Below are 23,240 nucleotides of genomic sequence, written 5' to 3' on the forward strand. Positions count from 1 at the left end.
TGATGTAGCTAAGACTGGGCCAGTGGTTTATCCCTCTCCCTGGAGTGGCTTATCATTAATATTAATGATTTCTACTCCATATATGGCCTGTGGGCAAGGCAGCATGGGTATCATCTGAGAGGCTTGTTAGAAAAGCAAAATCTCGGGACGCCTGGGTGGCTCAGTTGGTTAAGCAGCTGCCTTCGGCTCAGGTCATGATCCCAGCGTCCTGGGATCTAGTCCCACATCGGGCTCCTTGCTTGTCAGGGAACCTGCTTCTCCCTTTGCCTCTGCCTGCCATTCTGTCTGCCTGTGCTTGCTCTCTCTCCCTCTCTCTCTCTGACAGATAAATAAATAAAATCTTTAAAAAAAAAAAAGAAAGAAAGAAAAGCAAAATCTCGGGTCGCATTCCAGACCTACTAAATTAGAATCTGCATTTTAACAAATAACCCCTGGTTATTCAGAAGGCACTTTCAAGTTTGAGAAGGACTATTTTAGATGAAACACCTAAAGCAGTTTGTTCGCTCCTGACTTGTCTTGACATACAATACTCTTACCTCTATTCTTTAAATAATGGTGTGTAATGATGTCATATGCTCGTTGAGTATCTGCTTTTCATAAATTGAGGGATTGTCTGGAATACGGTAAAAGTCAGTGTTCAAATGCCTAGTACCGCTCAGAGCAGCGTTTTTCAAAGTGTGTACTGAACCAGGAACATATATTTTACATTGTACTAATAATATGTGTAAAAGGGTTCTCTGGTCAAATCAGTTTGGGAGACATTGGGTTAAATAAAAGTGAACAGTTTTCTTTATTGCAGGACTGTTCAGAGATTTGACCAAGGAATCCTTTTTTTTTCTAGGACTATCTCTCAGGTCTTTTGGTCGGTGGAACACACTTTGAGAAATTCCTGGTTTAGAGGAAAGAACACCACTGGCTTTGGAATCCTTGGCAAGTTACCTAATTTCTCTGAATATTAATTTTCCTAACCTTAAAGTGGGGATAATAATACTTGCCTTGGTGGTGGTGTGAAGAATAAATGAAAGGTATATAGAAACATTCAGCCTAAAGCTTGGTACCTCATAAAAGTGTTCACATGGTAGTTGTTAATGTTCCATGGGTTACTTCTTTTTCTTGCACTTGTGCTTACAGATCATTTCCGTATTCCTTAATATCCTGATCAGAAGAGAGGGAGGAGAAAGTCAAATAATTAATTTTGATAAAATGTTAGTAGTTTTATTAAGAGGTTTGGTGTTCAGAATAAAACTACTCAGTAATGTGGGAATCATTAGCAAATTTAATTTATTTTGCTCTATGCTCTATTAGATGAGTATTGAGATCAGAATAAATTTCCCAAGTTATATCAGCTGAACTTTTATTCAGCTGATATAACTAACCAGCAACAGAAGGTATCAAACTTTGATCACTTTGAACTTAACCTTGATGTGTTATGAGGTAATGTTATCAAATTCTTACTTTTCCTTTTTTCTAGTCAATAAATTGATTGCACAAGAAGGACCTTCCTTTCTGCAGATGCGAATAAAACATTTGTTGAAATCTAACTGCATCCCTCAGGCCACTGCTTTATCAAAACTGTGTGCAGAATCTAAAGAAATTTCAAATGTGTCATCTTTTCAGCAAGCCTATATCACATGCTTATGTTCCATTCTCCCTAATGAAGATGCCATCAAGGAGGTGAGTAAAGCAAGTAACCACTCTTGTCGTTCACAGTTACTAAGTAGATTTTGATAAATGTTGCAGGGCAGGATGAAAACCAAGACTCATGTTTTTTCTGACTACTGAAAAGTGCCGTTTTTAATTGCATATAACTGTTCAACGGTTCGAATATAAAGTTTGTCTTGTAGGTGGATTCGAAAAGTAGGGAATATGCAGATGGGTATTTATGTGTTTGGGCAATGGTTAGCTCTGAAATCTTTAAATGTGAAAGTTATTTTTTTAAATTGATTTCTCTGTGTTTGGGGAATGTAGAAATTATTACTGACATCAAAAGATAAACTAAACAGAATGGCGCTTCGCTGTAGTTTAAGTTACTTCATACATGTAAGCAGAGAAGTGTAGGACTTTAGAACCCATGAATACATTTTGAGCTATTACTAAGTGGATAAGCTGGTTACCATGGAAAATAAGAACAGTTGAGTCTTTTTAAAAACCTATTTTATCAGTCAGATTGCATTTTTTTAACCTGAATCATTGTCTTTAAAAAAGTTGGAATTTGCTTTCTCTAATAGTTTTTGATAAATTATATGGAGAAAGATGAGGAATTCCTAGCTATGTTCCATCATCTACCTATAATTCTCTTAGATCTGATACATGGATTCTCATTTTACCTGTACACTGAACTTTTCTTATTAAAGGTAAGAATCCCAAAGGTCTGGCTTTATGACATAGTAATTCTTAAACTTTAATGACAATTTCAGCTTACAGTTTTATATATAATTTCCTACTCCAAATGCAGCTCTCTTTCTACCTCCCTCATTCCCCAGGACCAAAAATCTGTTGATCCTTCACCTGTGTCACTCTCCCTCATCCTTCTCATGTACTTACTTCCCTCCTTACTCTGCTTTTCCATAGTCAGTCAAAATTATCACTCCCTCACTTTCTCTACTGGTTTCTCCCTTAATTGTACTTAATTTGACTAACCAGCATCCTGATTATCCCTAAATCTTTACTGCCTCTGTGTCTTTACCTGTACCAGTCAGTCACACTAAATTTTTTAAAGCCATTCTCTTTCCACTTCATAGATTACTATTTCATACTTTGTCATTTTTCTTCAAACCAATACTGGAATGCCTTCTGCCCCATTGCACTTTCCATTGATGAACTTTCTCCCTATTTTCTCTGAGGAAATTGAGGCAGTTCAAAGAGAATTTCCATAAGCTGCTTCCATGACATCTGTTCCGGTACCTGTATCTATGCATGCACACCTTTGCTTTCATTACCAAAGATAACTATCTGTTCTTCTACACAAGGCAGTCCCCTTGACTTCAGTATCACATCCCATCTGCTCTCACCCCCTCAAGAATAATGCTACCGTACTTCTTTTCTCTCCTGCATCATCAGTTAGACCCCACTGCTGAAACCATCCTGTCAGAATTTATGCTGTTCTTTCTTTCATCTTTAAAAAGATTCCACTTCCCCTTCCAGAGACCACCCGAATTTTCTCCTGGCCTTTCAGCATAATTTCTTGAACAAATTGTGTGAGTTTACTATTCTATAACATTTTTCTCTTTGAACACATTATTTGTTTTATAAGCTTTTATTTATTTAGAGCTCAAGATAGGGAGAAGCAGAGGAAGAGAGAGAGACAATCTCAAGCAGACTCTGTGCTGAGCCACCCAGGTGCCCCTCTCCTTGAACACATTGTACTATGGCATTCACCCCTGCCAGTCCACCACATCGCAGTGGTGATGATTTCTCATGTATTCATGATGATTTCTCAGTATTCATCTTACCTCGTCTGACTTGTTTGTCTTTTAAACTTTTAACAGTTTTCTCACTTAGATTCTAGGATATCACATTCTCTTGGTTTTCTATGCACTTGACGGGTTAGTCTTTCTCAGTTCTACCTCGTTCTTCCTCCTCATCTCTCTGATGAGTAAATATTGGAGTACTCTAAGACTCTCCTTGTGTGTCCTCTGTTTTTACCTATACATACTCTGTTAGTAATCTCTTTTAGACTCATGACTTTAAATACCAACTATGGTCAGAATGTGAAATCTCCAGCCTAGCCCTGTGCTCTGAATTCAGACTCCTATCCAGCTGCCTAATCACTGTCTCTACTGGCATGGCTAATAGCATCTCAGACTTCACATGTCTGTAATTAAGCTCCTGATTTTCCTGATATTAGGGCTTTGTTTTAATGAGCTTTATTCTGAATGAAGTCTGTAGCTGTCTAGTCTCTGTTAAGAAGTGGAGGTAGGCAGGTAGTGAATAACCGGCTTTCATTTTTTTTGAGTCCTTAGTGTATGTTAAGCACTATGCTAAATGCTTTATCTAGATTGTCACATTCAGTTCTCACAACTCCATTTTATTAGTGAGGAAAGTGAGGCTCAGTTCAAGTAATAAGTTTGTGCTTACATGAAAGTGATTAAGCTGAGATTCAAACCTGACTTTGGTATATGATTGCTAATATTATATAACAGATACAGAATAAATATTATCCTAGGTGATAAATACCTAAGGGTTTATATGCCAAATGGTATCTTAGGCATTGGGGTTACAAAGATGAATCCACAAGCCTCTGAACTGGCCTACTTGTTTTCACTCTTGCCCTCTACATTTTATCTTCCCAAAAGTAACTAGAATAATCTCTTTAAAATTTAAGTGGGGCCATGTCATTCCCTTGATCAGAACCACTCAGCAGCTTTCCATCTTCTTCAGAATAAATCCAGAAGCCTTTATTCTGTGTGTGATGGCCTCTGGCTACTTCTATAAATATCTCTGACAGTATCTTGTACAACTTAATGCTCACTGCTCTCTAGCTCCCTGTCTTTGCTGCTGTTTAAACAAACCAAGCACATTCCTGCCTTAGAGCTTTATAATTGCCATTTCTTCTGCCTGGAATGCCCTTCCGTAAGATTATTTGGATGGCTTGTTCCTTTAACATCATTCACATTCCTCCTCAATGTTGCCATACCAGAGAGACCATCCTCACTGTTCCATCTAAAATAGTATGCTGTCCCCCCTACACTGCGCTGTTTTTCAAGTAATACCTGTTGTCCTTATTAAAAATAAATACCGATACATCTAAAATGGTCCCTTTCATTCTCTGTTCCCTTACCTGCCTGTTTCTTCTTTGCGTTTGTATTACTGCTTCCACTAGACTTCATATTTGCTGCTTCTCTCTTTCCTCCCACTAGATTGAAAACTGTAAGGATGGGAACATAGGTTGGTTCACTGCTGTATCTCTACATTCGAGAAGAATACTTAGCATAATAGGCATTCATGAGGGACTAACTATAAACCTGTATGCTAATTTATTTATTTGCATTGTTGGGAAGGGTAAGGAGATAAGAGACTGCTTACCTCTAATAACAGCTGCAATATTTTGTGTTTGGGAAACTTAATCAGGTTAAATTACAGTAATGGTTAGCGCTTGGTATATGCCAGAAGAATTCAGAAGAAGTGAAAATGCTAGACATGAATTGATTCCTGTTCATTCTGTAATAATAACAACTTTTCCTTTAATGTCTCAGCCTTTGTTTATTTAAACCTTACATTGTTTGTAGCATTGTATGAGACATTGGCAAAAACAGAAGAATATGTATTACCTAGTTTGGTTGCCAGAAACAATTCTAGAAATAAATACTAAGCTATATGCTACTGCCCCTAAATTCAGGAGAAGTGTAGAATCTTTGCAGACTGGCATATAAAGTTTTATAAAAATCTATCCTTTAGTTGGACCTTGAAATGATGGTAGGGTTTGGATAAGTAAAGAATGGTTTTGGGATAACTGCCTGTGATAGTAAAGGCAGAGAAATGAATGTGTACATTACAGGGGCCCAGTAGAGCACAGCTGGCCATGGCAGAGTATACGTGTTGAGGTCTTATGAGAAATAAGACCTTTTGGGTGGGGAGAAGGGAAGTCCCTTGGGACTCTAGATTTGAGGGGCATTTCCTGGCTCAGTCAGTTGAGCATCCAGCTCTTGGTTTCAGCTCAGGTCATGATCTCAGGGTCATGGGATCAAGCCCCACACCAGGCTCTGTACTCAGCATGGAGTCTGCTTGAGATTCTCTCTCCCTCCCCTCAACCCTTTCTTCTGCTTACATGTACTCTCTCTCTCAAATAAATACACATTGGGGTGCTTGGGTGGCTCTCAGTTAAGTATCTGCCTTCCACTAAGGTCGTGATCCTTGGGTCCTGGAATCGAGCCCTGCATTGGGCTCCCTGCTCAGTGGGTAGTCTGCTGCTCCCTCTTCCTCTGCTCCTCCCCACCGCTAGTGTGCACACACTCTCTCACTCAAATAAAGTCATTTTAAAAAAATAAATAATAAATAATTTTTTCTTTAAAGAAAGATTTTTGCAGTAGAACGTAGGAAGGTTTTGAAGGTAGGAAGTAAAAATGACTCAAACTGTGTTTTAGGAAGCTTAGGGTATATTGGGTTTAGAAGAGGTTGCATTTAGCAAGAGGAGAAAGAACAGGATTTGCAGACAGGACCGAATTAAGAGGATAATGTGCAGAGACGCTGTCAAGAGGCTCATAGGGCCTGGGAGACCGGAAGAATGGCAGTGTTCTGCTAACTGACTAGAGTGGCAGAGGTGTGGACAACAGGGAGGACTTGGGAGAATAATTGGCTTTGTTTTATTCATGACCTGTCCCTGTTTATTGATAACAAGACAACAAAACAGGATTTTCCCCCTGAAGTTACATAATTAATTCCTTTTAGCAAATTTGTTGAGTTTGTAGGGAACAGGGTTAGAGGAAATGTGATTTGATCTTTCCACAACAGAGATTGGAAAACTATGGCCTATGGGCCAAATCCACCCCAGCTGCATGCTTTTGTAAATAAAGTTTTACTGGAACACAGTCATGCCTATTTGTTTATCATTTGGGGCTGTTTTTACTCTACAGTGGCAGAGTTGAGTAGCTGTAACAGAAACTACCAGGCCCACAAAGCTGTAAATATTTTATATCTGATACTTTATAAAAAATGTTGGCTGGCCTCTAGTCTACAAGAATCAGATTTTCCAGTGTATAGCAGACATTAAATATCATTTAGTGTAACCCTTCATGTTTTACTGGTGAAACTGAGGCCAAGATGATAATGTTTCCAAGGCCCTACCTGCATTAAACTAATTAGAGAGTTCAAACTCAGGTTATAACATAGATCTCCTTGCTTCCTGGCTGTACAGTACAACTTATTTCCAGTTGGTAAACATGGTGAGCCATGTTAAAATAGGAAATATCTTAGTGGTATATCGTTCTTTTTGTATTTATATATTTATGTATAGATGTGATTTAAAACAGTTTTATAATGTTTGGGATTAATTAGTTAACTATATCAATGTAAAAACATTTAACACACATCATAAAATTATTTCACTGCTACCGTCATAATTAGTCTCTTCTCCAGGGATGTTTTCTTTTGCAATTCTGACACAGAATTAAAGAGAATTTTAAAAATTTGCTTTGGAAAAGTACTATTGAATCACTAGATGTTCATTAATTGGAGTTTAAAATCAGCATATGTTCTAAGGTAACGGAGTTCTATACACATTTGCCATCTACTTCAACTGAGTTCAGGAGAAGAGTCAAATTAACTTGAGCAACAGCTGGGAATAAAAGTACTTGTATGTTGGCTCCTGTGGGTATCACTGTAATGGGTGTGTGTAATCGGAAACCTCTGCTGGGGAAGATTTAGCCAGACACATACAATTAAGATTAATTGAGGGGATCACCTTGAAAGCCAGAATTCAGAACCCCAAATTCAGAACTCAGTGGAATCCTCAAATTCTAGTTTCATTTAGAGTTGAATGAGATGATATTGCTATTAATTTTACAGATGAAAGGTTTTTAATTAAAGTTATAGACTTGGGGACGCCTGGGTGGCTCAGTTGGTTAAGCAGCTGCCTTCGGCTCGGGTCATGATCCCAGTGTCCTGGGATCGAGTCCCACATCGGGCTCCTTGCTCGTCAGGGAGCCTGCTTCTCCCTCTGCCTCTGCCTGCCATTCTGTCTGCCTGTGCTCGCTCTCTCTCAAAAAATAAATAAATAAAATCTTTAAAAAAAAAAAAAAAAAAAAAGTTATAGACTTGGCTGTGGCCTAGTGTCCCATGTGAATGTTTCCTATGTTTTTTTCATTACTAAAAGAGGAAATCTTTTCAGAGATCAAGTTTTCCACATGCAATATAAGGATAATGATGTTTTAAATATGGAACATTTCTTTTATATATGAAAAGCCAAGGAATTTGTCAGTAAAACTCCTGGCATAGTTAAAATAGGAGTCCATTTCAGTTTTAATCCCTGAATGAACTGTATCTTCAGTGTCTGATGTTAATAGACACAGCAGGAGAGGTTTGTTTCTTCTGGTGATGGGGAAATGAAAAGACAAACAGGACTTAATTTACTCACTAGTCTAACACTTGGGAATTGACACAATCACTAGGTATAGATGATAAACAGAGCAAATACATATAAACAGGACCCATTGAGAATTCAGTTTGGGAGTAGAAGAAAAAGTAAACAGGATCATAGAAATTTCAGGTGTAGCTTAAATAAGATGATTAAGATGGATCCTAAATAAGGAATAATAGTGTATAATTAAAATTAAAATCTATATAATTTAATTTTATTATATGGGAAATGAGTGGTACACTCAAAAAATACATTAAAGGTCAGAAGGCTATATGAAGAAATTGAAGATTTGCCTACTTAAATATTTTCTCTCCTAAGGCAGAGTTCTTTTAAATAGGTCTGAAGAGATATCTTCCCAGGTGCCCCAGTTCTAAAAGTCTGTTATGAGTAACAAATTCTTTGCATTATGTCTCAGAACTGATCAGAAAAATACTAAATTGAAAACCGCTAGAGAAAGATAAATGATAAAATATTTCAGTAATGGCACTGGCCAGAATACTAGTTTACCTTGGTAGCCTAATCATGAAAACAAGAAGGCAGATATCCTGCCTGTGCTCACCTTCTCTTGTATGCCACTTGGCTACCTGTTATACCATTGGTGTTCAATTGACTGATTATTATGAAAGTCTTCTAATTGCATCTGTTCTTGTCCCCAAGGTTCATTTTCTACAATATCCAAGGTTATCTTTTTTCTTTTCTTCTTAAAATGAAAGTGGGAAAAAAAAATGAAAGTAGACATTGGGATGCCTGGGTGGCACAGTTGGTTAAGCATCCAGCTCCTGGTTTTGGCTCAGGTTGCAGTCTCAGGGTCATGAGCTGAGCCTTGTGATGGGCTATGCCCTCAGCACAGAGTCTGCTTAAGATTTTCTGTCCCTGTGGCACCCCCACATGGCCTTGCATGCTCTCTCTCTTAAATAAATAAATTTTTTTTAAAAAGTTACTTTGTTTTGAGATCATTTTACATTTACATATTATTGTAAGAAATAGTATAGATCTGCTTTCCAGTCACTTAACATATATTCATTGGAGTACTCTGTTAGACACTAGGGGTATAACAATGAACAAGACGAAAGGGAGAAGAAAGGAGACAGTATTCACGTACTGTGAGACTAAGAGGGAGAGGTCTGAGTTGGAAATGAAAAGATCCAAGTCATCAGCATTTGAAACCAGAAAGCGAATAAGATTAACTTTTTCAGAACCCCAGAAATTAGCTAAAGCTTCACCGCAAGGATGTTTTATTCAAGGAAAACAGAGGAATCTCACTGAGAACAGTGAAATTGGTGGCATTTTAACTTGCCCTACTTCTCACGTCCTCCCCAGCTTCACAGTAACCTTGAAAACAAACACCTTTGAAACTACAGTAGTTATGAAAACCAGCAGCCTAGCAGCCAACTGAGGAAGCAGAATGGATTTTGGAACTCTCCTGTCCCCAGAGAATTACCAGTATTTTATCTTTCTGGCATCTTTCTGAAAAACTCCATTCTCCAGAGTTGTCTTTATTTGACTCACAGCTCACCATGCCAAAAGCTCTGTCCTGAGTGTATTTGTCAGAAACCATCAGTGGTAATTGTTTAACATGACAGTTTTCCTCAGACAGTTGTCTGAGGAGTCATTACCAGTCAGGCTTAATGACACTGGCCGAAAGATTGAAAAGAAAAGCTGGGATATGGGATGTCCATAGGGGATTTTGAAAACCTCTCATATATTCCTAGAATTCTGTAAGGTATCATGCATGTACAGAGCTATGTGTCTGGTGAGGAATGGCCCAGTATGGCCCTAATGCCTCACCTCTTATATACCTTGAGGCTCTCTGCACAGGTAGGGAATGAAAAGGCAAAAATTTAAACTGCCTACTGAAATATTGAAAGTATGCCTCAGCAGACAGAGCCGCTTGGCAAAAGCGGGAACTTATTCATGCATTTAAGTAAATCTCTTGAATATGTTGAACATGTAGCTGACCATTAAGCTAACCAGGTGGAGACTCTAGTGGCCATACATATGACAAAGAATACAGACTTTACAGAATTATAAATAGGGAAGTCACTAAACAAATAGTAACAACAGAAAACCCTAAAGAGGTGGGGGAATCTGATTTCCACAGTTGCCACAGTATGTTACTTAAAATACCACTTACCATGTAAAGAAACATGATAGTCCATACACAGGGAAAACAGCAGCTAGTAGAAACTTTTCCTAAGAACACCAAGATATTTGGACTTACTAGACAAAGAATTATAACTCAGCTACTACAAATACAGGCAGTTCTTGTCATTTGTGGTAGTTATGGTCTATATGGTGACTGCAAACACTGAATTACCAAATACTGAAACCATTGCTCCTAGGGGAAATATGTGGTTAGGTTCCTGCAGGAAACATTATCTGCCTTAGGTCATGACATTTTTGTCAGCTGATCAATACATAATTTTGTTCTATGTGTGCTTCTGTTAAAGACACCTTATTTAATATATATTGTTGATTCCTTAACATTGAACTCATAGCCCGCAGCATGGTAGCACAAGCCTGAGGGAAGCTTATCTAACACATGCATTTTCTCCCTGAGGCATATCAAAGCTATTGTTAAGATGAAGGTGGTGTGCAAATTGATCAACAGATTTAGTGCTATCTCTGTCAAAATTATGCCTTCCTCTTTTGCAGAAACTAAGAGGCTGATCTTGAAAATCATGTGGAAAATAGAGGGACCCAAGATAGCCAAAACAGTCTTGTAAAAGAACAAGTTAGAGGGGCACCTGGATGGCTCAGTCAGTTGAGCTTCTGACTCTTGATTTTGGCTTAGGTCATGATCTCGGGGTCTTGAGATCAAGCCTGGCATTGGGCTCCATGCTAGAAGCTGCTTAAGATTCTCTCTCTCCCTCTCCATCTGCCAGCCACCCCCCCACTCATGAGCCTTCTCTGTCTTTAAAAGAACAAAACAAACAAAGTTGGAGGACTCACACTTCACTAAAAAGTTACAGTAATAAAGTCAGTGTGGTACTGGCAAAATATAGAAAGATCAGTGGACTAGAATCTAGGAATAAGCCTTCACATTTACAGACAAATGATTATTTATATGAATACCAAGACAGTTCAGTGAGGGAAAGAATAATCTTTTCAGTGAATGAGTCTTTGACAACTGGATATCCACTTGCAGAAGACAAAGTTTGACTGTTAACACCATATATAAAAATTAACTCTAAATACATAATAAACTTAAATATAATAGCTAAAAATATAACATTTTAGAAGAAAATACAGGAATAAATATTTAAGGCCTTGGATTAGGTAATTTTTTCTTACATTTGACATCAAAAATATAAGTAACAAAAGAAAAATAAGATTTCATCCAACTCCATCCAAAGAACAACTTAAAGAATGGGAGAAAATATTTGCAAACCAAAAATCTTATAAAGGACTTGAATCTAGGCTATATGAAAAACTCCTACAAGTCAACAATAAAGAGACAATCCAGTTTTTAAAAATGCTAAAGGCCTTTTTGTTAAATTAATAGACTTTTTTAAAAAGCAGAAATGGTTTAAGAAAAATTGGACAGTACAGAGCTCCCAGGTGTATCTCCCAAATCCCCAGTTTTACCTGTTAACATCTTGCCATTAGTCTGTCATATACTAGGAATTATGTAGTATGTAGATTTTTCATATTGGTTTCTTTAACTTAGCAATATGCATTTAAGGTTCCTTTATACCTCCTTACCTCCTTCCTTCCCTACCTCCCTTCATCACTCCTATTGCTCTCTGCCTTTTTTTTTTTTTTTTTGAGAGAGAGTGAGCAGAAGCCTGTAAGCTAGGAGATGGGGCAGAGGGAGAGAGAGAATTCCAAGCAGGCTCCATGCCCAGTGCAGAGCCCAAAGTGGTGCTTGGTCCCATGACCCTGAGATCATGATCTGAGCTGAAATCAAGAGTTGCACAGTTAACTAACAGAGGCACCCTGTCGTCCCTCTGCTTTTTTTTTTTCCTTTCCTTTCCTTTTCTTTTTTTTTTTTTTTAACAAACCAAAGTCCATGGTTAGCGTTCAGTCTTTGTGTTGTACATTCTGTTATCTGATGTTGTTGGAAGTCTCATTCTGCTGCTTATTGTGTATGCTGCATTTTCTGAAATGACTGGTGTATTTGTGCTTTTTATAGTTTGGGATTTTGAAGTCAGTTTTGGTGGGGTGGGGTGGGTGGGAATAAGGAGTGCTTTATTTCTGAGAATTCTAACAGGCCTTAGTTAGCATATGTCTCTATAAATCAGTTTTATCTTAGCTTCTCCCAGGTGATTCAGAGATGTTACCAGCCAGAACCTTCTTTTTAATTTCTTTGTTCCTCATTTTGCAGTTTTTAGACAACAGCGTAGTAGTGTTAATGGCAAATTCCAAGTTTGAAAGACAGGTTATAAATTCTCAAATATTTTTTTATCCCAGCAGAACCCAGGATGAGATTGCCATCACTCTTTCTCTGAGTTTTTAGCTCTTTAGGAGTTCTAATTTTATGCAGAAGATCTCACTGCCTGCCAACTTCCTGTCCCTCAGTCCAAGCTAAATTAACTCCCAACCAGTTGTAAAACACAAGCCTCTTAGTGAAATTAACAATGATCTAGCAAGTTAGGGCAGTTGTCCATTCACACTTAAACATTCCTCCCCCAGTGATTTATTTTCTTAAGATTTTATTTATTTATTTGTCAGTAAGAGAAAGCACAAGCAGAGGGGAGGGGCAAACAGAAGGAGAAACAGGCTCCCCGATGAGCAAGGAGCCTGATGTGGGGCTTGATCCCAGGACTCTGGGATCATGAACTGAACTGAAGGCAGATGTGTAACTGACTGAGCCACCCAGGCATCCTGATTTTATTTTTTCAGTGTTCGGCTGTGTATTCTGTAAAAGGCATTTCTGTTTTACCCAGGATTTCTAAGTGCTTTGCCACAGGAGAACTTACTGACTTACTCTTGTCAGGTCCAACTCTTTATTCCTTATTTAGTGCCAGGGTTGGCAGGAAGGTATGTAACTCTCTCTCTGTATATAGTTACATATATATATATTTACACACACACACACACACACACATATATATATGCACACACACACACACCCCACAGATGTATATGGTTTTCATATATATAAAATTCATAGGGTAAGGTGGTACATTTTCATCTTTGCTACCAGAGTTTCCAGCATTTGCCACTTTATTCCTTTTTTTTCTTTAAAGATTTTATTTATTTACTTGAGAGAGAGTGGAGAGGAAGAGGGAGAAGCAGGCCCCCGCTGAGCAAGAAGGCCAGTGCGGGTCTTGATCCCAGGACTTGGGATCATGACCTGAGCCAAAGGCAGATGCTTAACCGAGTGAGCTACCCAGCATCCCTGAGTCAGAGACAGCACTTGATTCCTTATGCTGAAAGTTTTGATTCTTCTAAATACAAATGCCATTGATAGTGCTTATGCATGATTTATATTTTTGTATCATTAAGTTTATCAGACTTTATTATGAAGTAGATTTTGGTAAGGAAAAAATCTGAGGGAACTAGTTAGGATTTTGAGAAGGCTTAAGGTGTCTTAAGTTAAGGAGTGAATGTCCCTGGCTAGTCTTTCAGGTGCTTTGAAGCTCTTGGCTGGTTCTGCTCACTGTCCTTCCATTTCAATTCAGTAAATGTTTATTGACTACCCTTAGAAACAAAACAGTCACTTGTCCTCCAGTGTCCCATTATTGTTAGTCTATATGGGACCTTTATGGATATTGGCAGAAAGTACCTCTGTTTTCACATGGTTGCCTTCCAAAGGTCTCCCTTCTGTGAGGAAGAGCCTCATGTCAAAACTTAGGACTTGACAAGCTGACTGAATTTCAGCCTCCATTAACCTCCTTAGCTGGTTATCTTTGTGTAGGATGAAACTACAGAACTCTAGGGCATGACCTTATTTAAATCCAAAGGCTCTAACCTTATTTAATCCAGCCTTTTATTCACTGAATAGCTTTAGTGGTAAATATAATTCTTTACAATTATTACATCACATAACCTTTCCCCTCCTCCTTTGCCATGATTACCCTCACATTTATCAATTTGCATTTCTGGCATCGTTTTTTTGTTTATTAAGGCCATCCCTGCCCACATGCATCTAGACCCTCATATTCCCCCAAGAGCTATTTTCCTCAAACCCTTCTTTGCTTACTCTAGTTCACATTAATTTTGTCTTCATTCTGTCCCACTTATTTATCCTGTGGCCACTATGTTATTTATCTCGTGGTTATCTTTTATTCCTACAAATATTTATTGATGTTCCCTCAGGTGCCTAGTACCATTATAGGCACTGAAGATACAGTGGTGAATAAAAACAAATGTTTGCCCTGACAGAACATATATTCTACTAGGCAAGATAGACAGTATACAAAGACTTCATTATTTGATGCATGTGTCATACTTGTCTTAATAACTACAGAATGTAAACCACAGAGATATGAATAATATTTAAGAACAAAAAAATTCTTTCAGTACCTATGCAATATTTCCTAGATACTTATTAAAATTCTCAGAAGCTTGTCAGTGACCTTATTTTATTTTATTTTAAAGATTTTATTTATTTATTTGACAGATCACAAGTAGGCAGAGAGGCAGGCAGAGAGAGGAGGAAGCAGGCTCCCTGCTGAGCAGAGAGCCCCATGCGGCTCTATCCCAGGACCCTGAGATCATGACCTGAGCCGAAGGCAGAGGCTTAACACACTGAGCCACCCAGGCGCCCCAGTGACCTTATTTTAATTTACAGTAGCTGAAAAGTATTTTATGGCATAAATTTGGTTTTCAGTGTGTGGTTATAAGGTATTTATTAGAAAAGGTTGAGGACCAGTATTATAACCATACTTATTAGTAAAGTGTTAAAAGTATGTCATTTTAATTTACTGGGGTTTTCTATTTTTTATTTTCCTGTTTATTTACTTTTGTTTCTTTAACTCTTTTTCCTCTATATTCAAGAAAATACAGGTTTTGGAAGCAAAATACTGATATTCTTTTTAACCGAAAGTGTTAACTGAATGCCTGCTTTTCACATAAAGATTCTGAGGCAGACACTAAGTGGGATAAAAGCATGAGATAAGATATGGTACCAGCTTTCAGAGGAGTTAGAATCAGGGAGAGTAGGTAACAGATTGAAGGATTCAGTTTCTTCATTAGTAAGAATGATCAGATTTTTCTCATTACTTAAATGAAAGTGAAAAAGAAGTCTAGAAGTATTGGCTTTGTGTTGGTAGCATCGATAAATATGTGTGAGGCAAATGAGTTCTTGAATTGAAAGGTTGTATAAAAACCCTACTATAAACTAGTCCTATTTTCTTTCTTTCTTTTTTTTTTTTTTAAGATTTTATTTATTGAGAGAGAGCGAGCTGGCACGCCCACATGAGCAGGGGGAGGGGCAGAAGGAAAGGGAGAAGCAGGCTCCCAGCTGAGCAGGGAGCCCCACATGGGGCTTGATCATGACCTGAGCGGAAGGCAGATGTTTAACCAACTAAGCCACCCGGGCACCCCCAAAGGTAGTTTTAAAATACTATACATTCCCATTGTGGCAGTTAACATACATTGTAATTTCAGCAATTGCCTGTTGACTCATTTATTATCTGTGATTCAAATGTGAGTTCCATGAAGGCAAAAATCAAGCTGACTTGTATCCCCACTACTTTGTAAATAACACTGCTTTGAAAGACGTATACATTTTAATTTTAACATGGCTGTTTTTTTCCTGTGGATTTTGTGCACAGAGGATTTTGGGTATCATTTATAAGACTGTGCTCTTGTCTTCAAGGAATTCATAGCTCAAAACAGGAAAATAATAAAAAGGCCAGTATGAGTCACTAGTTCAAAAGCTGGCCCAAAGTGGAATAAAAAATAGCCTAAATAAAAATGTTGATGGGGCGCCTGGGTGGCTCAGTGGGTTAAAGCCTCTGCCTTCGGCTCAGGTCATGATCCCGGGGTCCTGGGATCGAGCCCCGCATCATCGGGCTCTCTGCTCAGCAGGGAGCCTGCTTCCCTTCCTCTCTCTGCCTGCCTCTCTGCCTACCTGTGATCTCTGTCAAATAAATAAAATCTTAAAAAAAAAAATATTGATAAGATGCTGTGAATTCACAGCAGGGCAAGAGATCTTGGACACTAGAGTAATCTGTAAGGAAAACTTCATGGTAAAAAAGTTTTCACTGAGTGTTGAAGGATGGGGAGGATCAGCTTGTCATGTCAGAGGAGGAGAGCTGTTTGTTTAGGCTTATTATACCCTATCGGGTAGTGTTTATCTGTAGAGTATTTGTGTAATAAATGGAAATAATAGAACTATCTATGCCTTCTAAACTACTAATCTGGGGGCACCTGGGTGGCTCAGAGGGTTAAAGCCTCTGCCCTCGGGCTGGGGTCATGATCCCAGAGTCCTGGGATTGAGCCCCTCATCGGGCTCTCTGCTCGGCGGGAAGCCTGCTTCCCTTCCTCTCTCTCTGCCTGCTTGTGATCTCTCTCTGTCAAATAAATAAATAATAAAATCTTTTTTAAAAAATAAACTAATCTGGGTTTTTCATATTATTTCCTCCTCCCCCATCATTTAAGGTTAGTGAATTTTTTTTTAAGGTTAGTGAATTTTGACTTGATACCTGTATTTCTAGCTTACTTCACTTTTGTCCCATTTTTCTTAACACTTTGGTTCCAAGGTGAAAATTCTATCTCTCTGAATTGTACTCCTTTAAAATGTAAGCGCTTCCCTGTAGGAATAAAATGACATGAGATTCATTTTTCATTTTGTTTATTCTTCTGATTGTTAGCCACAGTTCTTTAGGCTCATCTTTTATTTGTGAAGTAGAAATAATTTTATGTATTTATCGTGCTAATAAAATGAGAGAATAAAATTATCTCATTCAAGTTATTTGAAATGGATGAAAAATGTTCTAGAAATGCAAGTTGTATGTTCATTCTATTCTAATTTATATGTCTGACTTAGAGAGTTTTTCATGCTATTTCTCAGTGTAGAGATGTTGCTGTTACATTGCAAAATCAAATTTTAGAATTCTTGGTTTTGGACAGGAGCTTGAACACGGCCTGGACAGTAGATGGTTGCTCTGGAATAGCTGTTTTCATTTGCTGTGGAATTCTCATTTTGGTCCCTCAGTCACTTTAGTTTTAAAACGCCCTGTGGTGGACCTTTGTCTCTAGATGACCCTTCTGATACATTTAGCTGTGAATGCGGTTATGGTTGTTTAGGGAGGGCATCAGTGGAATTCCATCTTCACTAAGTATGATGAAGTATTTTTTTTTCTTTTTTCCTTACCTGAAAACTGAATTTAACCTGTGTTTTAGGCTTTAACAACTTAACTTTACCTCCCAGTACCCCTTAGATATAAATTTGCATCAGGTGTGATCTTGCATCTGAGAGTGATCTTTTGAAATGCTGTCTAGTATTCTTTTTTTTTTTTAATTTAATTTCTTTTCAGTGTAACAAAATTCATTGTGTATGCACCACACCCAGTGCTCCATGCAATACGTGCCCTCCATAATACCCACCACCAGGCTCCCCCAACCTCCCACCACCCCGCCCCTTCAAAACCTTCAGATTGTTTTTCAGAGTCCATAGTCTCTCATGGTTCATCTCCCCCTCCAATTTCCCTCAACTCCCTTCTCCTCTTCATCTCCCCATGTCCTCCGTGTTATTTCTTATGCTCCACAAATAAGTGAAACCATATAATTGACTCTCTCTGCTTGACTTACTTCACTCATGAAATGCTTTCTAGTATTCTTAAGGTTCACTTTTTTTTTCTTTTTCTTACATGTTTAATGAAAAAGTTTTTTTTTTTTTACGATTTTATTTTATTTTATTTGACAGATAGAGATCACAAGTAGGCAGAGAGGCAGGCAGAGAGAGAGAGAGGAGGAAGCAAGCTCCCTGCCGAGCAGAGAGCCCGATGCGGTGCTCGATCCCAGGATTCTGGGATCATGACCTGAGCCGAAGGCAGAGGTCTCAATCCACTGAGCCACCCAGGCGCCCCTAATGAAAAAGTTTTTAACAGCTCTTTAACATGCTCCCTATTAGCCAATTCCTTTTAGAACATATTTTTTAAGACTTAGCTGTAACTTTAATAGGCACAGATACCACATTTTTATTGAAGTATAATTGACATAGGTGTACAACATAATATTCAATATCTGTGTTAGTTGTGAAATGGTAACGAAAATAACTCTAGTTGATGTCTGTCACCAAATATAGTCACAATTTTTTCCTTGTGGTAAGAACTTTTACAGTCTGTTCTCCTGACAGCTTTCAGATATGCAACACAATATTAGCTATAGTCACCATGCTTTACTAAAACATATTAAATTCTTATAACTCCATGAGGCAGGTCCTGTTATTTCCATTTTACAGATGAGGAAACTGATACATAGAGTTACTGAGAAGTTTTGACTTACCCAGGGTCACACAGCCAGCAGCTATAGAGTTGAGAAGAGAATATACACCATCTGGTTTTAGAATAATTGCTTTTAGCCACTATACTATACTGCTTATTGTATCATTGCATTATCTTTGAAAACATTAGAAAAGCACAGAATTGTTTGAGGTTCACTTTGTAAACATGAACATTTTACTCCTCTACTCCATTCATCAGCATGTACTTACTCTTTTATGTGTTTCAGACAGTATTAGGTGCTGAGTTTTGAGCAAGGTATACAAGCCCCTGATCTCATTAACTTTACATTTTAGCAGAGAAGACAAATGCTAATAAGTTCTTCATCTAATGATTGAGTTGCAGTTGTGATAAATATTACAAAGGAAGAATTAAGAGTAGAGTTTTTGTATGTGGTTTTGTCCTTTTTTTAATTGAAGTGTAGTTGACTTTTGGAAGAATTGGTTTTTTGCTTTTTTAATTGATAAGAATAGAGATTTTGGTGGGGATTCTACCATGGTCTTAGAAGTGAGATGATTCTATGAGAAAATGACATTTGAGCTAAACTTTGAAAGAAGCCTTTCTGTGCCTACCTGAGGGTCTGACTAAAATTACAGACTTAAGACCACCTATTGGAACTGCATAGCACTTTGGAAGAGATGAGCTAACTCTTAAATACCTCATTTGCTCTGATAAGGCTTTATTTATCCTGAAATTTAACATTGTTTTGTACATTTGGTGTCTGGTGTAATTAACACTTTACAATACTGACACATAGACAAATGACAAATTATCCTTCATCATCTTTATTAAGATAGGGAAATGATAAAATAGAGTTGAAAAATGGTCTTTAAAAGCCTTATTCTCCTGTTTTATTAGTATGTAAAAAGAGCCCCAGAAAATTCTGATTTGCTGTCAGAGGTGGTTTTAAGATTTCTATAAATACCATAGATGAAAAAGATAGATTTCTAAGTGTTTCAGTTGTTTGAAAATTCACTTATACCAAAGATTTTTTTTCTTAACTCCATGAGAAAGTGGTATGTTACCAGCATTTGAATTTAAAACAGTTTTGCAACCAGCCTCCTTTAGCCTTACTGGCAGTAAGGATAAGCCTTGTATTTTTCTGTCTGTAACTAGAGTGACTTGAATTATATTGAAACAGAAATAGGGGCACCTGGCTGGCTTAGTTGTAGGAGTATGTGACTCTTGATCTTGGGATCGTGAGTTTGAGCCGCGCATTAGGTGTGGAGATTATTTTAAAATAAAAAAATATTTTTTAAGATTTTATTCATTTGACAGAGATAGTGAGAGAGAGGGAACACAAGCAGGGGGATGGGAGAGGGAGAAGCAGACTCCCTGCTGAGCAGGGAGCCCAGTGATGCGGGGCTCAATCCCAGGACCCTGGGACCATGACCTGAGCTGAAGCCAGAGGCTTTAACCACTGAGCCACCCAGGTGCCCCATGAATAATTTTTTTTTAAAGTAAGCTCCACACCCATTGTGGGGCTTGAACTCACAGACCAGAGATCAAGAGTTGGGTGCTGTATCGTCTGAGCCAGTCAGGCACCCCATGAATAATTTTTTTTTAACTGTACAGGAATGTTTTTATCTGCAGTCTGCTCTTTCCTCTGTAATATTTTCTTTTTTTTTTTTTTTGAAGATTTTATTATTTATTTGACAGACAGAGATCACAAGTAGGCAGAGAGGCAGGCAGAGAGAGAGGAAGGGAAGCAGAGCAGAGAGCTGCTGTGCAGAGAGCCCGATACAGAACCCTGAGATCAAGACCCGAGCCTAAGGCAGAGACTTAAACCACTGAGCCACCCAGGCACCCTCTTTAATATTTTCTAATATGAAATATTCCAGAAGACTCAGCCATGAGTTAATAGAAGAAAATTATATCCTTCTCATTGCCTCATCGATTATCAAAGATAGAAAACATTAAAAGAAGCTTCATATTGCATAACAGAATTTACAGGAAAGTCACCATTTTCTTTTCTACTTGCATCTTCTCATTTTTGATAGATTGCAAAGGTCGACTGCAAGGAGATACTAGACATCATATGTAATCTGGAATCTGAGGGTCAGGATAACACAGCATTTGTTCTTTGTACGACGTACCTTACCCAGCAGCTCCAAACTGCAAGTGTATACTGTTCTTGGTAAGTATATTTACTTTTTATTCTGTTTGTTTAGCACAGAGTATGGCATTTAGAGTTTATGTAAAACATAGGCTTGTTTCAAATCTAATGCCTAACTGATAACATGTGAATTAAATTTTGCTTAGAAGCTAAACCATTTAATTAAAAAATGTTACTGGTTTAATCTTTTCCAGAAGAGTCCAGAAGTAAAGAGAAGGTAAAAAATTTGAGCTCCTCTTGATCATCTTATAGAGGGTTGTCTGTTAAGATATGTTGTCTTTGAAGATAAAGTTATGGCAACATGAAACAAATTGGTATTAGGTCATTTTCCTTAACACTTACTATACTTTCTGATAGTCATTTTCCCCCTCATATTTGGAAACCCACTAATTATGTAGGTTTCTAGGTCAACCTTGCACTAGAGAAGGAAATCCATTTGAATAGTAATCTTGCAACTTTGGTACTAAATAGCAGAACCGCACTTAAATTTTTAGTTTTAATTTAGTTTATATGTGTTTGCCTACAAAATAGTTGCTAAAAAAGAAACAGTAAGTGTAACCCACAGTTCTTTCGTTCTAGCTGTATAGAATCTATTTAGACCAAAAGGACAGACCTGGTACACAGGAAACCTCTAGAATGTAAGACTGTAAATAAGTACCATATCAGCAGTATGGATAATGCTGTAGGATACTAGAGAAAGGTACTCTCACAGTATGTTTAAGAAAGGTGTCAAGGAGGAGGTATTATCAGCTTTAATTCAAAGAGTGGGTTGGATTTGCATGATCTTGATGGGATGAACCTTGAGCATTTTAGAACCTAAGGATGGCTTGAGGTTGAAGATGAGCATTTTGATTATAGAAAAACCCAGTAAAGCCCTTCATGTACTTTAGCCTTCATTGATCTCCTTTTGGAGCTTCTGTGTATATTTATACAATTTTATTATTATTAGCATTATTTCTTTTTATTTACTATTTTGTATAGAAATATTATTCATATACTATAAATTATCTTACCCAATCCTCATAGTTATCATTGTGCAGATGAGGCAGTGGAGGACAGAGGAATCCAAGAAGTCTTGTGATTGCCCAGGGTCTTAAGGCAGAAGTGACAGAGCTAAAATTCACATCCAGGATTTTTGACTGCTAATTCAGTGCTTTTCTTCTTTGGTTGTTTTCTTGGTACAGGGCAAGAATCCAGATTGTAATCTTCACCACTGAGTCCACCACGCCAGAGTTGTATCTCCTATGAGAAAGGAGATAGTGTAGGAATAGGAAGTTAAATATATTTTGTAATAATCATTATGGGCATTTTGTTAAGAAACTAAAAAAGTGGTGATACAAATAAAAAGAATTAAGTAGCAGTGAGGGTTTTGATTATTAATTTAAGTAGAGGAGTTTTGTTTTGTTTTTCATACATTATAGATTAGAGATCTTAGCCTCAGTTAAAACAGATGTATTTCTTAAGGAACAAACACCAATTTTTCTTGTTACAGTTAATTTCTTTGCCTGTAATGAAAAAGTATCTGCTAATGATACCTAGGTTTTCAGGGCAAAGAACTGTATTAAATCACATATGGGATGTGTTATAGGTTACGGAGGTTTTTGTGTTTTTTGTTTTTTTTTTTTTAAGTTTCAAATGTACAATATAATGATTCAGCATTCCTATACAGTACTCAGTGCTCATCACAAGTGTAGTCCCCTTCATCTGTTTCACCTGTCCCCACTCTCACTTTCCCTCTGGTAGCCACCAGTTTGTCATCTGTATTTAAGAGTGTTTTTTCATGTGCCTCTTTTTTTTCTTTGTTCATTTGTTTTGTTTCTTAAATTCCACATAGGAGTTAAGTCATATGGTATTTGTCATTCTCTGCCTGATTTGCATTGTACCTTCTAGATCCATCCGTACTGTTACAAATGGCAAAATCTCATTCTTTCTTATGAATGAGTTATATATATATAGATAGATAGATAGATATTACAATATATATATATTATATAAAATATATATCATATATTTATATATATATCTCACATCTTATACATTTGTCTGTTGATAGATACTTGGGCTGCCTCCATATCTTGGCTATGGTAAATAATGCTGTAATAAACATAGGGGTGCACATATCTTTTTGAATTAGTGTTTTTGTGTCTTTTGAGTAAATAGTAGTGGAACTGCTGGATCATATGGTAATTCTATTTTTAATTTTTTGAGGAACCTCCAAACTCTTTTCCAGAGTGGTTGCACCAGCCTACATTCCTACCAACAATGCATGAAGTTTCCTTGTTCTCTACATCCTAGCCAATACTTGTTATTTCTTCTGTTTTTTATTTTAGCCATTCTGGCAGGTATGAGGTGGTACCTCATTGTGGGTTTGTTATTACTTTATTTTTAAAAAAATTTTTAGTGAATACTCAAGCAGAGGGGAGGGGCAGAAGAAGAGAGAGAGGGAATCTTAAGCAGACTCCATGCCCAGACTGGTGCCAGTGCTGGGCTCCAGTTCATGATCCCAATATCATGACCTGAGCCAAAATCGAGAGTTGGACACTCGGCTTGACTGAGCCACCCAGGCGTCCCTCATTTGTGGTTTTGATTTGCATTTCCCTGATGATTAGTGATGTTGAACATCTTTTCAGTGTCTGTTGGTCATCTGTGTGTC

General features: G+C 37.6%; 1 protein-coding gene across 1 annotated transcript in view; it reads left to right on the forward strand.

Annotated features, from left to right (window-relative positions):
• Positions 1-23,240, forward strand: part of LOC111143462 (rearranged L-myc fusion) — a 93,769-nt gene that overhangs the window by 50,507 nt on the left and 20,022 nt on the right. The window contains exons 5-6 of the mRNA XM_022497219.1: positions 1,472-1,674; positions 20,472-20,608. Coding sequence (XP_022352927.1) covers positions 1,472-1,674; positions 20,472-20,608 — 340 coding nt within the window. The remainder of the gene's footprint in view (positions 1-1,471; positions 1,675-20,471; positions 20,609-23,240) is intronic.

This window comes from Enhydra lutris, unplaced genomic scaffold (genome assembly GCF_002288905.1).
Source record: "Enhydra lutris kenyoni isolate GAN:26980312 unplaced genomic scaffold, ASM228890v2 scaffoldscaffold9, whole genome shotgun sequence".
In the NCBI taxonomy this organism is placed as follows: Eukaryota; Metazoa; Chordata; class Mammalia; order Carnivora; family Mustelidae; genus Enhydra; species Enhydra lutris.